The following is a 15321-nucleotide window of genomic DNA, read 5'->3' as shown; positions in this document are numbered from 1 at the left end:
TCACAACATTGTATGTAATGAATTATGGAAATTGGACGTCTTCAAAATCACATTGTATCTGTTTACTTCACGAGTACGGTAAACAAAGCTATGAGCTATATTATGCATATGTATGTGAATATTTTACATACCTAAGTATAAATCAATTACAAAATCTACGATATATGACGCAATTTCCCATTGTAAACTTTCTTACTGCACCCGAACTTTCATAACAATTTATCGAAGAATATTATAAGCCTTTCGATGAACTTTAGCTGACAAAAGCTGATATTTCTGGCTATAAGAATAAAAACTGTCCACCTTTCGGCGTCTTAGTTGAATAGGCACTCCTACGAGTGGAGACACCATTATGTCCACGACATAGTTCACAAGCAAAAGACGTCAACAGCACATCACCTAGCCTAGACGGATCGATTTTAAACGATAAGCCCATACATTTTTAGTCTAAAATCAAAGATAAGATTATATCGTGGCGCGCATCCTAGTCCGGCTGACTCTAAATTTTGTTGCAAATTAGGAATTATTATAACTATGTAAGATGCCACAGTGTTTATCTTGATATGCCGTCTTCCGTATTTCTGCAGCTTTGGGATTCAATTTAATGTAAAAATACTAGCTTATTCCAGAGTATACCTAAGAACTGGCTTGAACAGACACAATGGCAGTAGTTTTAGAACAAGTTGTATTGAAAATTATTAAACAAATCTTAAGTAGGTTTTATTTTCCAATAATTTTCAGGTGCTAGCCGATATATCTACTAAATTCGAAAGAATCCTTTTCTCACTGCATTCGAAAAAAAAAACAAAAGAAAACCTAAAGTAGGTTCTGCGATAACTAGAGCTTTATTTCGACCTCTTTTTGCAAAACAAAAAACTAACTAAAGCGTGACCTTTTTAAATGAAACTGGCCAGCACTAAATTCTTTTTCAATAGAAAACAAAATCGAAGCGCTGAGCTCGGCCCTTTCGCCTAAATGTTAACCCGTTCAAAGGCTGCTGGCATTTCGCCAGCCACTTGTGTGCCGTTGACATAAATCATAATAATGCCACCGATTCGAACGTGGATTGTTAAAAAGACATTGGCCCCCTATGACCCAGTTTCGGGTGGGGAGGCTTACCTTAGGTTAATTATTTGCTGTTATTTATGGTAACAGGTAAAGCGAGTGTAATCAATTATGATGGTTTATTGCAAATAAGTAAGTGATGGGTACGATTATGAATTGTAAGTCGCTACAAAAGACATTTATAAACCCCGACGCATTTGATTACTTTCATGCAAAAAAGTCCTTCATATTAGATTAGTAGGGTAAACTACCCAGTTATTGGCCAACGTCAGTTATTGGCCATACTGCACTTTGTCGGCACAAAATAAGAAACGGGGCAGGTCGGGCCATCTGTATTTTTTATAAAGAACTGCTTTATTAATCAGGTTTCATTTTAGTTCATTTTTTTCCCGTTATTGACCATAGTGCCAATTCTAGCAGCATTTTTTTAACAGTTGGTACCCGGACGCCCTCGGAGAAGTATTTATGTAATGTATTTGTTAACGGACGGATTTATTTAAAAAATAGTAATATGGAGTAGTTTTCAGTGTTTTGCAGTGGTTTGCAGTGCTATTGTGTTTTTTAAACGGTAAGTTTCAATATTACAGTATCATATTTAGAGTTAATCTAATAAAACCTCAGTTTTGAGGGGTGGCCAGTAACTGAATGACAATTTGTATTTATTTTTGTTTATTGGCCAGACCGGCCAATAACTAAATTATTCTATACATTTCATTTCATTATTCTATAACATTACAAATACGGTGTATTTCCGCAGAAATTCGANAGTGGCCAGTAACTAGTCGATTTACCCTATACACATTAGATACTAAAATTACGTTTTACCGCAACCCAGCGGTTGACACAGGGATCGAACCACTAACTCTTGAATCAGTTGCCCGACACCGACACCTTTGGGCTATTTTCGTCTATTTGTTACTAACTTAACAATTATAAAAACTAACAGTTTAAAACCCATCATTTAAGGGTTGACTAAATTAAAGAACAAAGACTCCAGTAGGCTGTAAAGTGTCTGTCAGTAACACTATACATAGAATACAGGGTAGAAGTTAATCGCTTTAGTTTTAATTCTATTTGGAAACCATTTATACGGATTAGTAGGCGCCGGAGTAGGGTCAGCACTAATAGGTTTATGCTAAAACAACTTAAGGGACCGGCACAGATTGTTAGTTAACAATCAAGTAACTACTTTTATTAGTTAGATGGAATATAATTTGGGAGTTCCGTTGTTTCATCATTAACAGGTCATTTAGACCTCACTCCCTACACTGGTCAAATTGGTTAGAACCTCGTCCTTCTGACTTGGTGTGCCCTACAGAACCCTGTCTACGTAGATAGTAGTAGTTATGAATTTTAAAGCATTTTCCCCGAAAAACTAAGTAACTTTGTATAAATTGGAAAGATAGCTGTATAAAGAGACGTACAACAACAATGCGCAAACGTTTCCATAACAATGCTCACTTAAATAAGTAATAACAAAAAAGGTTATAAATAGCTTTAGCTCCAAAAGTTCCAGTGGAAATTTTAAACATTGTATTTTGCATAGCAATGCGAATGTATTTTTATCCGGGTTGAGACAACATCCGCGCCAAGCGTAGAATTTGAAGATAAAATGAAAATTTCACCCGTTATTCGTAGTTATAATTTAACTTTTTGTGAGAACCGGTTTACTTTTAACTCTGAGAGCTGTTTGGAATATCAATACCAAAGGTTAAGGGTTCAATTCTATAAAACCTGCGTAATGGAATAAAAATAGCCGGTAAAAATATGTAAAGGTTTCTTAAAATATGCCGGCCGGGGTTTAGGGGCAAACGAAAAACTGGGGCATTACTGGCAAGTTTCAATAAGTCCACAAAGACAAAGGTCAATTATAAAACCAGTGCCACATAAAATATGCGTCTGACATGACATGGCTTTTTTGAAACACGTAGGGTCAAGGAGGCAACAGTGACTCGGTCGGCTACAGTGGCTCAGTCATGTTTCGACCTGAAGGCATAGGAATATATATTTGTCTCTTTTACCGATTCAAAGGTCTTTGTACCCGAACACGTTTAAACCAGTTTGCTCGCCGGTCAAGTGCCGTGCGGAAGGGTGAGGGAATGTTTTTTGTTTTCGCGCCCTCTAAATTACATTCTAAGGTGAGTTTCGATTGTTTTCATATCTTTGTTTGTTGCTATAGGTAATAGCCGTTATATTTATCGGATAGTAGGTCTTGTATCAATTGTCTTTAATCCGAATTTTGACTAATTTGTTTTACATCTTGGTTTTTTTGATCAAATATTTACAAAATGGCGTAGAAGTACACAGTGACTCAATTTTAATACTTTATACGAATTCAATATTTTATAACTGTAAATCGAATTTTGTTTTTTATTTACAGAATGCCACGGAAAAAAACCGACAGAAAAATAGGGAAGAAATAAATAACGAAGAGATTGAGATGACTTAAGATCTTATAGGTAGCAATAAAAGTACTAAGAGTCGTGTTGAATTGTTGATTATAATAAGAATAGCTTGTGCAGTTTTGTTATTATTTCTAATAAAAAACTACGCGGAATGGGCATTTTCTTTTCATATAAATACTTCCTTACCACGTTAATACTGTTTACCACGGTAGTGAGTCAGTGTGTACACCTAGTAGTCCACAGTGGCTCAATTATCATTTTTTTGTTTTAGGTTCCTAATTTGACATAAGTAGTAAATAATGTAGAATCATGAGTGCTCAGTTACAGTTCAATAGTGTATCTAAAATGTGAGCAAATTTTAGGCCAATATTAAAGCGATATCTATTTTTATTAAGCTTCGAAAAAAAAGTGAGTCACTGTTGCCTCCCTGACCCTAATAATATTTCTATTTCGGATAACATGGTTTTTGAATCAACCTATAATGTTCTTACAAATTGATGATTTTACATTATGTGTGTTCTCTGGGAGCCAAACCAAGAACTTCCAAATGAAGAAAGAATCTAAAAATTAACTTGTTTTTCGCCACTTTGGGCACAATGTTTCGCACATGCCAGTGTTACCGTACCGTATTCACAAACGATGCTTGCTAAGTGAAGCAGAAAATCGAACACACAGCGTTGAATAGAGCTCTCGTGATTGGTTCGTGTGTGACCCTGTGCGTCCACGCGCACTGTGAGAACTCATAGTAATGTTTGTGAATACGAGCGTAAGCTACAGATGTGGACTAATTTATGGCAAAATGACCGAAAACAGATTGGTCGCTGCAATACTAATCTCCTGGTGACCAAGTATACGGCATCGCTTTATCTAAGCCTTTGAAAGTTAAAAGTTATGACAAAGGAACCACAGCCTCACAGACGGACAGAGCATTGTCGCCGAGTTTAATGGAGTCGGCTGAAGGGCCTTTGTTTCACGGTACAAAAGGAAACGCTAGATTGGTGGATCTGTCCTGCGAATGAAATTGGATTAACTGACGTTATTCTACTTCCATCTATACTACTCGTACTATTGTAAATCTTGTTGCAGAACATGAGCTAAGTTAGTTTAGCTCATTAGGTCATATTCGGGGACGAATGCCTGAGGAAAAACGCTGATAGTGGTGTCCCGCGTTTCCGACTCATATATGGCTTACAGAGGGCAACGTCAGGTTTTTAGTGTGTCCTTCTTTCAGGGAGAACTTCACATAACCCATTAGCTGCCCCCGCGGCTGGTGGGTCTACAAAGTACAAATTCATGTAATTTTCCTAACAAAAATACCTTAAGGTCACATAGCTAACGCAGTTTTCTATATTTGTGTGCAAACTGAAAACTATACAAACAGGATAGCTACGTCATCCATGCGAACTAAGCTAAAGTAACTTAGCTTAGGACAATAACTCGCGGCTCTGTTTCTTTGGGCTCTGGTGGACACCGTCGGGTTTTAGTGGGTAGGCCCCGCCTTTAGTGACCAGGCGTGGAGAATCCCACATAACCCACTTGCCGTCCCCATCGACTACTGGGTATGCGTAAAGCCTTTCCCGACGTTTTTTAAAAAAGCTCTTGGTCTGCAACCCGCGTAAATGTGAAGTAATATTGCCATTCTCTTTTGTTACATTTTCAGCCCTAAGCCATTGACCTAGTTTAGATGATTTTCGGTAAGGAGATGCAATATAGATTACACCTGGGGAAATATCATCCTACTTTTCGACGCAAAAAGAAGGGGATGTTTGTAATAAGGAACTCATAATTTATCATGTTATGGGTATGAAAATTCATATTTATGTTTATGGCAAGAAACAAAGTGCTTTTGGCTACGGGAACTTGCGGCAAAAACCCTTAGCAGGACCAACGCGACGTCTCCCTGCTAAGAATCATCCAGTCATCCGTCCACCGGGTCTTAAAACTTACCTTATTAGTTCTACATTACCTAATAACAGTCAGGAATAAGAATACAACTGTAGCTGCTTTGTATATTTGTATTCATTTACATAAGCCGATATAAGCAGCTTTGTTTATAGCAGTATCGAAAGGCCATTAATTTGCATTTTAATTAGCATATGGATATTAAAGTAAACAGGAATCGATATCCGTGATGTAATTAAAAAGGCTGCTACATATTTCTTTTTTTTTATTATGTTTTTAACATTGTTAGTACATTTATATCATCTTTTTAGGCACTAGATTTTCTAATACATAATGTAGGGAAGCCATCTGGCCTAAGAGTGGTTCACGTACCGGGCTTATATGAGTTCAAGAGTGCGCTTAAGTTCAGATTAGATCTAATATACAAGGTGGGCCGACGACCTAATAAAGGTAGCAGAAAGGCGCTGGATGCAGGTCGCTACCAACCGGACGATATCATTGGGGGAGGCCAATGTTCAGTGGATGTCCTGTGGCTGAAACGATGGTGATGATGATGATGAACTCACCTCCTGGTTGCACTGTGAGCAGAAGTCGTGCCGGCAGGTGGGGCAGTGGGCCGGGCTCGCCGCCCGGACCGACACCACCGTGTCGCAGCCCACGCGTGGGCAGAACGCGCGCCCGGAGTCCATCGCCACCTCTGCAACGAAAAGATACAGGTTTTTTTAAAATCCTAGAACGGTTTTTTTATGGGGCATATAAAATAATTTACTACAAAATCGTACCTATCAAAAGATCGTACTAATCCGATCGTAGTTATTTGTGAGACTGTTACTGTTGCTACCGTGCGATTAGCTAATCGTTCGTTTCTTTCAGCCGAAAGTCGTCCACTGCTGGACCAAGGCATCCCCCAAGGATTTCCACAAAAACCAGTTCTGCGCCGCTCTCATCCAGGCACCTCCCGCGACCTTCTCCAGATCGTCGGTCCACCTTGTGAAAGGCCTGCCCACGTTACGTCTTCGCCCCTCAAGAACTTTCTAATAACTTAACTCCATAAGAGCGCTAGCCCTATCTCTGGCAAGTCACTGTTCAAAGGGGAAGGTCTATCTATCCTCAAGCGGTCATCAAGCCTATTCGTCACCAGCAGCGTAGGTTCTTCAACAAAGATAGCATAAATATTTTGCATTATACATCAGACTTTTGTGGCATACAACTACATAAGATTCAGTAGTGTAGAACTTGATATGTCAGTCATCCGTATTATAACCACACGGTCAAATTAACAAACAAAACAAACGCAACTGCACTAAAGCGGCCGCAGTCAGGGCCGAGCGTTGCTCCTGCAAGGATGTGCGCGCGCATGTAAGGAAACGCTTAATTGTTCGAGTAACTTCGTTAGCAACAACTATAATGTATGGATGTAAACCAGCTGATGTAAGATTGGGAAACGAAAATACGTTTGCAAAAAAGGCTCTTTTTCAGTTTTCGGATTCGCAAGCTTCATTTTATTGCCTATCAAATGTATACTTGTAAGATTTACATGTTATTTTGATTTGTTATGGCAATTTTATAGTTTAGCTTAAGCCAATGCAAATTCTCACAGTAGAGAAGTTTTACTTTTACGATGAAGAAAACTCCAACAATGGAATAATTAAAAGCTCACAATTAACGCATTAACTACTTTCAGTTTAAAATTTCCTAAATTTTGACAAAGAAACAATGGATCTAATATTCAAATTATTTAATTTCAGTAACATAATAATTTATAAGCATCGTCGCAAATCGTTCATAAGCAAAAAATCTTTTTAAAGCCAAAAAGCCAAATGAAAAAAATGAAATTAATGAATTGATGAAAAGTGACAACACCAGAAGAGTCGTCTCCCTTTTTTTACGACGTAAGCTTTCTTAAAAGACTACCGACAGTTTCCGTGTGAACGTACCCTTGTTCTGACGAGGAAACGGAAGCGAAGACAAAGGCCGCGATGCCTTACGTTTTTGTGTAGCCGATTCGCTTCCTAACACATCGTGAAACCGGTTGCAAATGGATCGCTAAAAACTAAACCGGTTCCATCACTTTACAAAGTTAAATTACTCAATCGATTTTATCGATATAAAGATGTAAAAACATTTGGGCATCGCTATTTTCTGAGTGATAAAGGATGATTTGTAAAAATACGCAGTTATTGTCGTTTGTTGACGAAGAGAGATCAAAGCGAGCCGAACAAAGGGGCATCAATATACATTATACAAAATGTTGTTTTGTTTATTTCTGCGACGTTTTTCCACTTCAGCACCCAATTTTGAAGGTGATAACTGAAAATTTAAAGTGGGTGCCTAATACCTACCCACTTCGAATTGGCACAGTTCTATTTAAATCAATCTTAAGCGTTGCGGTATAACAAATGCTATTTAAATGCTGCAGGGCTACTACGAAAAGTACGAAACACTGTTTACGTAGTTTCGGGCATTTCGGGTCTCTCTGTCACCGTTGCATATTCTGGAATCTACCTTTGCACGAGAGGTTGTGGCCATACCTATTCGAAACTTCGGATAACGTTTTTGGGAGTAAAGGTACAGTACAGTACAGTACACGAAAGTATGCCACTATTGAGCTGAGCAATTGCTACTTAGTAGCTTGTATGTTTGTAAAGCATGCTCATTTCAAGTTATTCGAGCACGCTTGTTTTAAGCATGCCAATAAGCATGTCATTTTATTAGCATGTGTAACTGAGCCTTTCAAGCTCAGAAACAGCGTGATATTTCCAACCGTATAGCAACTGTTTCAATAGGAAAGCGTATGTAAATGATTTCACGGCACCGCTCCCTGCGGACGACACAAAGGAGGCCGAGTTCAGGAGACGTGTGGAATGTCAGCGAGTGTCAGACACCTGCAACATTGTTCGTTACGGTTGAAATATACAGAAGTCGTGTGTTACTGTTTTTGTTCTCGATATCACGATAATTTTCTAAAGCGATGCCTAGTAGGTAAAAGTAGCTTTAGTACACGTCATAATAAATGTCTGAAGTTTGAGACACAGTCAACTGAGATTTTTTAAATAATAAATTCTTTATTAATCATCATCACATATTCAGAAACTTAAAAGACCTGATTTTATTGAAAATGAGGCTGACAAAGGTGACTGAGTTTCTTCCGCCACTTCTTCTCAGCACCAGCCCATATGTTGTCCCGAAGTGGTGGTAGGGCAAGATGTACTGAATAAAATATTTGAATTTGAATTTCTGAACTTGGTAAATTAGATTTTTCGTCTATTTATTTGCAATCTTTGCAGAATGATACCATGAAGATTATAATATTCATAAACAATAACTAGATTTACATACATATGTACTTAAATTATTATATCATTATCAATATCAGCTACAGGACCTCCTAGGAATGTTATGTGGCCTACATTACACAATTTATATCTTATAGTAGGTATAGACAATTCCCAAATCTGCTCAACTAGCATACCTTACAGAAAGTTTCAATATCCGAGGGCATATCCCGGTCCGCGCGACTTAAGTAAACAAAGACTATTGTAAAACCCGCAATTTCACGGCACGGTTCCGTGTGAATGAGGAACAACAAAGGTAGTTCACAGGAGACACGCTTTTGTGATGGATTAGCTCTAAACAGCGGTGTTGGTATCACCTGTTTAGAGAAAGTTCCGGATTCGGGTCAACAATGGAAGTAGGAAACTGTAGGTGACACAATACAATTTGTAGTTACTGGCCCTAATGATAAATAGGTGCGTTAAGCACTTGAAAGCGGACAGCGCAAGACCGATCGATGTGGAAATCGTTGAGAGGCCTTTGTCCAACAGTGGACATCCTTGAAAGGAACGACATCCTCCATTACATAAAATCACAACGACTATCAAGTGTAACATAGGCAATAGGCATAGGTAATGCTTATCAAATTAGATTTTTTACACAAATAAACACAAAAATCTTATGCCACCGCCATGACAGTAGGTATTGTCATTGCCACTTCACCTCCATCAAGTTCTGTTGAATCGGAGACCCTTTCGCAAGGTTAAGTCTCGAGGACACATACCCCAAGAGTAAACAGACCCCTTGAATGCTCGCAATTACACGCACGGTTCCGTGTGAATGAGGAAGTACAAAGGGAGGGTTCGGGAGACACTCGTCCGTGTGACGGATTAACTGCGCTGGTGTCTGTTAAGCATTGTTAAGTGAAAGTAGAGCTCTTAACAATGGAACAAGGAAAATGTGTCAGTGGAAAGTTTTCTTGGTAAGTGGTCTGAACTTTTGATGCAATTCTTCTGGGATACACCAGTCACAATGGACTCAAAATTAGAGCAATAAATTGAATTTTTCTATTCCAGGCATTTTTCAGCCTTTTTAGTGGCACATCTGAGAATCAAAAGAAAACTTGAGATTGTGATCCCAATTTTCTGTACTGAGTTTAAACGCTGTAATACCCACTACCAAAAATATTGAGCTCGAACACCGCAATTTTCGAGCATAAGGTAAATTGTGATCCCAATTCTCTAGTTAGAAAACCACAGGGATGAACTGAGTTTGTCCGCTGTACTCGTTCACAAAAAAATCGAGCATAAATGCAGCAATTTTCTACCTATAGGTAGATCGATGGCATGCGATTACAATTTTCAATCACATTGCTGTTTGCGGAGCGAACGCTGAACGAATACTCCGAAACGAAACAGAGCGCAACATGCAAATTGTGCATAACCAAACGATGGTGGTATAGTCTACGATAGTAACATCGATTTTGGTTGCTGAAAATCACACATAGAAGTCAGACGCTTTCGACTAAGGGTGGATGCGACCAAACAAGAGTAAATATTAAGAGTAGGCGCACACCGTTGATTTTTAGTTGGCCGATAGTTGTGCCCGATTTCAAATTGTATGAAGAATCGGCCTAATCGAATCGGTGTAGTGTGCGCACTCCCATACATGTCCATACTGATCAACAGCCCGACTAAACTATCGGCCGACGAAAAATCAACGGTGTGCGCCTACTCTAATCGCAGAATAAATCGTCAGTTATTCGACATTTTGACATATTTTCCATAATTAAACTGTCAATGTGCGAGTTATACTAGGAGTTATTCTCAGATAAAAGTTTGGTCGAATCGGACCTAACATAGATAGAAAGATGGTGTTGTCTCTATCTTACATACTTAACAAAAACACAAGTTTGCGAAACTGGATGGACCGGCTAGCGGATTTAAAGACTCCTTGACGTGATCTATTTGCGTGTTCTCAAGCTTCTTTGAAATCGAAAATATCAACTTTAACACCAATACGTTCGTGTGTCTTCGAGTTCATTATAGCAACGTGAACAGAATTTGATTCTGAAGATCACTGAAGCAAGGACAGCCTTTGATGATTTCAATTCAATACTTTATTATAGAAATCCTTGAAGGCAACCTTCACATGAGAATAAACTCACTTGATAGTCAGTGTGCATGTTCCCAATGGAACGCAGTGGCAGTTTATAGAAGCTGACTGTGCGGATCAAATTAGTATGTAGCAGGGCGACACTGCCATATTGATTCCCCCCCAAAGGGGTGGGATTACGTCAGTCACAAATCCAACTTGTAACAACATGGCGAAATAAAAACTTTAGCCAGCACCATGAAAGCGAAACCATATAACTTTGTTTGCGAGTCAAACTCAAACATTGAAACTGAAACAAATAACAATGGAATTGAAGGTTGTAAGCCAATTAACTTATGAAACTTGTTGTTTTTGTGTAAATAAACCGTCAACAATTTCAAAATATCATCAAGAAACCCAATGGCGCTACATTTGGTAGATCTATCCTTTTCATTCTAAGCCTAAACCTAAGTACATTAAGAATATTAATGCTTTCTCACCATGTTTATCTATTCTACTATATAAACTCTACAGTAGGTTTTTAAACAGTTTATTTAATTGCTCTAAATGCTCACTGAGGCTTGAAAATTTTATCGCATGCATGGATATTGAAGTATAACATTAAGGGCAATTTAGTCTATTAATGTTAACGCAAATGTCACAAGACAAACTGACAGACACGGCAACCTCCTGGGAAAACATTCTCGATATATTTCCTTCGATCGATACCTGATTGGCGACAGTTGTCGACTCCCAGCCCCAAGGCTTTCGATACTGTGTTTGTGCGAATACTAAGAATTTTATTATCATAAAAGGTAGAACAGAGAACCTAGTCGCAAAATTTCTCGTAATAAGCAAAATTCGAACGCTAATTATGTGCTTCGAAGGGCACAAGCAAAGGTTAAAATCATAAACGGTTTTTGATTCAAGAACTTCAGACGATTATTGTGGTTTCTCTGTGGTTAATAATTCCAGGTAAAGCTCGCTTCCAACTTCAGTTCAATCATTTCATCTGTGAGATGCAGACAGCCCACAAGATTCTAACGGTACAAAATGCATTACTATTCAGCAGCGGTCTAAACAGGCGATTAGAATTCAACAATCGGGTCGAATGCGTTTAGATCGTCTAAATATAGACATCATCTTCATCTGGTATTCATGCCAAATCAGAACCATGATGGCCGTGCCAAGTGAGACAACTGCTCTACAGAGTGCTTTATTCGTTACTGTACTATTTCCACCAATACGTACTGAACAAGGAGTTTATGTAGTGGAAAGATTAATGGAAGGAAATATTCGTCTATCTTATGGGCTGCCTTCATTGCACCGATGAAAAGTGATGATGTGACTGTAGTTGGAGTTTGGACGCGAGCTTCACTCACAATCATTAACCACGGAGGAACGGGCTGCTGGAGGACAGAGTAACAATGCTGTTAGCATTGTTGTTAGGGTGACATACTTATATAAGATGGCGGTAGTTTTTACCTCTCTTTTCCCACCACTGCAATTCCTGCAAAACCAGGATCTACAGTTTAGAATCCAATGAAACCCAACCAGTGAAGGTTGAGTATTCCCGAGGGACAGCTTAAACAAGACTATTCCTGTGTAGCCAAGATATACAGCTTGACCGCCAATAAAAACTCAAGCAATGAAAGTCAAGGGTCAAGGTCGAGGGATAGCTTACTGTCTATGAGGGACATACCATGGTTGAGGCGGAACTTGAGGTGCTTCTCCATGACGGCGGGCTCCACCAGGAAGGCGATCTTCGTCCAGCGCCAGCTCCACGCGCGACGTGACCTCATAAGGTTGTTATGACGAGACTTAGGTAAGATGATGATAGCTAGCAACAGACCATGGTTGAGGCGGAACTTGAGGTGCTTCTCCATGACGGCGGGCTCCACCAGGAAGGCGATCTTGTACAGCGCCAGCTCCGCGCGCGACGTGACCTCGTACGGTTGTTACGGCGAGACTTGGGTCAGACAGTGCGTTGGAGGCAGCTAGCTACATACCATGGTTGAGACGGAACTTGAGGTGCTTCTCCATGACGGCGGGCTCCACCAGGAAGCCGATCTCGTCCAACGCAAGGGCAGCTCCGACGCGGCAGCGCGCGTCCGGGCACGACACCTCGTACGGGTATTACGGCGAGACTTGGGTCAGACAGTGCGTTGGAGGCAGCTAGCTACATACCATGGTTGAGGCGGAACTTGAGGTGTTTCTCCATGACGGCGGGCTCCACCAGGAAGCCGATCTCGTCCAGCGCAAGCGCCGCTCCGACGCGGCAGCGCGCGTCCGGGCACGACACCTCGTAAGCCCCATTGCAGACCTCGAACTCCACGTACGCTTTCATACACTGTAACAAGAGAGAAATTCGATTAACACTTGGATTTTGGCAATTAAATCTTTAAACAAAAACTTTATTTACTTTCAAACCGGACAGACAATGGTGACTGAGTTAGTCTAGTTTTAGCGACGCTTCTTCTCAGTACTAGCTAAGGTCTCCTATAAACGCCGCAGGCCGCGTCACAATGTTTACTATAGAAATGTACTGTTGTGTCTCCCTCAGACGTTGACGTTAGCGTATTGGGTATTGACAATTGACACTATGCACGTCGATAGGAACGTTTGAGGCTAACTTCGTACGTCACGCGTTTAATAGGAGACCATAGCCTGAGTGAACGAGGGACAACAATTTAAATAAATAAAAGCAGAAAGTAATATTTCCACCTTGTTTTCACGCTCCCAATAACCTGATAAATTGCACAAAGAAGGTATACGCTTGAAACCTGTTCATGGGGTTTTAAGATCTCCAATTTCTTAAAATAGGTTTTACCAAAACAGAATCATCAGGAGGAAGATTGGTTATTTGCGTTTTATTTACTGAAGTGAACTGTGAGGACGATAGCCTCAACTAAGCCCTCACGCTCAATAAGGTCCTCTCAAATTGAAACAGTAAAGATACTTCACGATAGACGTTTTCGTGGAAAACCGTCACCGTTGGTTACAGAGCGATTACTCGGTATTGCGAGGCTTGGTCTAAGAATAGAAAATAAACTGTCTGCGCGAGATATAAGCGTTTATTGGTATCTTGTATTTATTATTTATTTGATCTATTACTGTATACTGATGTAGCATCGTTTTGTACAAGACATTTTGTGTGGGTTAAAATAACTTTTGTAGGCTTTGATCAAAAATAATTCATTGATCGAAAGCTTTATGAAAAACAGTGTTCGTTGTCTATCCTGCCTAACATAGTAATAGAATAGAATAGAATAGAATATTATTTATAATAATAATAATATTATTATTTATAATAATAGTAATACATCATCTTTGCATGATTAGTAAGTGACAATAATGTATTAATTGCTTGTTGTTCTGAGTTCTACCCCAGAGCATAACACATGCTGAGTGGGTGCCATTTTAGTTCAGAAATTACCAAATTCGTGCACATTATCTGTATTCTGCAAATTATGTATTTTGAACTACATACGAGGTGTGGCTATTAAATAACGAGACTGACGCTGCTACAGGAGAAGTGCTCATGCGCCGAACGCCAGCAACTAACAACTGTTAGCAAGAAGCCTTCTCTTTCGAATTAAGTGCCTCTCGCTTCTGTAAACAAATCAGTATAGCCGTAGCCTTCGTTCGCATTAGAGTTGTTTTTTTGTTTCGCCGGAAAAATGTTAAGTGTAACAGTATCTAGCAACGAATTTTTGTGAAATTTCATATGAAACTTGAAAAAACCGCTACTGAAACTTATAATTTATTGAATGACAATGAATGTTTATCGCTTGCACGTGTTTTTGAGTGGTTTAAGCCTTTTTAAAATGGCCAAGAAGACGTTCAAGATGATTCACGCCCGGGTCGCCCTTCCACGTCAAAAACTGATAACAATATCGAAAAAATCGGTAATCTAATTCGAACTGACCGTCGGTTAAGTACTCGTGCGACTGCTGAAACTGTACGAATTGATAAAAAATCCGTACGGCAAATATTACATAACAATTTTACACATGCAAAAAGTGTGTGCCAAAATGGTGCCTAAAATTCTTACTTTTGAACAACAAGAAGCTCACAAAAATGTTTGTACTGACACTTTGAATGCCTTATTCGCCGGATCTTGCGCCGTGCGACTTCTATCTGTTTTCTAAGGTGAAATCTGCATTAAAAGGAACAAGATTTGAGACTGTTGAAGCTGTGAAAGAGAAAGCGGCACGCGTCCTGAAGGAGCTGACAGAAAAAGACTTCCAGCACTGTTTCGAACAATGGAAGATTCGCATGGAGCGTTGTAGGGATAGAGGAGGGGTGTATATTGAAGGTGATATTAAGTAAAAAAGGATAAAATCAAAATAAAATGTTTTACAGCGTCAGTCTCGTTATTTAATAGCCACACCTCGTACATAAGTTTCTTTCATTCTTTCTTTCTTGCAAACATTCTTGCGGTGCGACCAACGCTTGTTTAAATATTATTTAAACCTGCCTGCTACAGAAAGTCATTATCCAACGACCTGCCTTATGAATTTTCATTTACAACACATAACATGGCCCCCCTTTCCCTCAAGGGGTGTGCCATCCGAACCTT

General features: G+C 39.5%; 1 protein-coding gene and 1 long non-coding RNA gene across 4 annotated transcripts in view; one reads left to right on the top strand and one right to left on the bottom strand.

Annotated features, from left to right (window-relative positions):
• LOC114366631 (uncharacterized) overlaps positions 1-15321 on the bottom strand; it is a 155484-nt gene that overhangs the window by 15317 nt on the left and 124846 nt on the right. For 2 of the 3 annotated variants that reach the window (XM_028323558.1, XM_028323560.1), the window contains 2 exons: positions 12927-13089; positions 5939-6069 (listed from right to left, as the gene is read on the bottom strand). In XM_028323558.1, coding sequence (XP_028179359.1) covers positions 5939-6069; positions 12927-13089 — 294 coding nt within the window. Of the gene's footprint in view, positions 1-5938; positions 6070-12748; positions 12864-12926; positions 13090-15321 lie in introns of all 3 variants that reach the window. The other variant, XM_028323559.1, reaches the window with a different exon arrangement.
• On the top strand, positions 3010-3770 carry LOC114366633 (uncharacterized). Its single transcript, XR_003657038.1, has 2 exons — positions 3010-3203; positions 3446-3770. It is a non-coding gene; the product is annotated as an uncharacterized LOC114366633 (long non-coding RNA).

The sequence above is a fragment of the Ostrinia furnacalis genome, unplaced genomic scaffold, assembly GCF_004193835.3.
Source record: "Ostrinia furnacalis isolate ACB-3 unplaced genomic scaffold, ASM419383v2 OfSCF0643, whole genome shotgun sequence".
NCBI classification, from domain to species: domain Eukaryota; kingdom Metazoa; phylum Arthropoda; class Insecta; order Lepidoptera; family Crambidae; genus Ostrinia; species Ostrinia furnacalis.
Note: the sequence above shows the minus strand (reverse complement) of the source record. Positions and strands in the feature narration are given on the sequence as shown.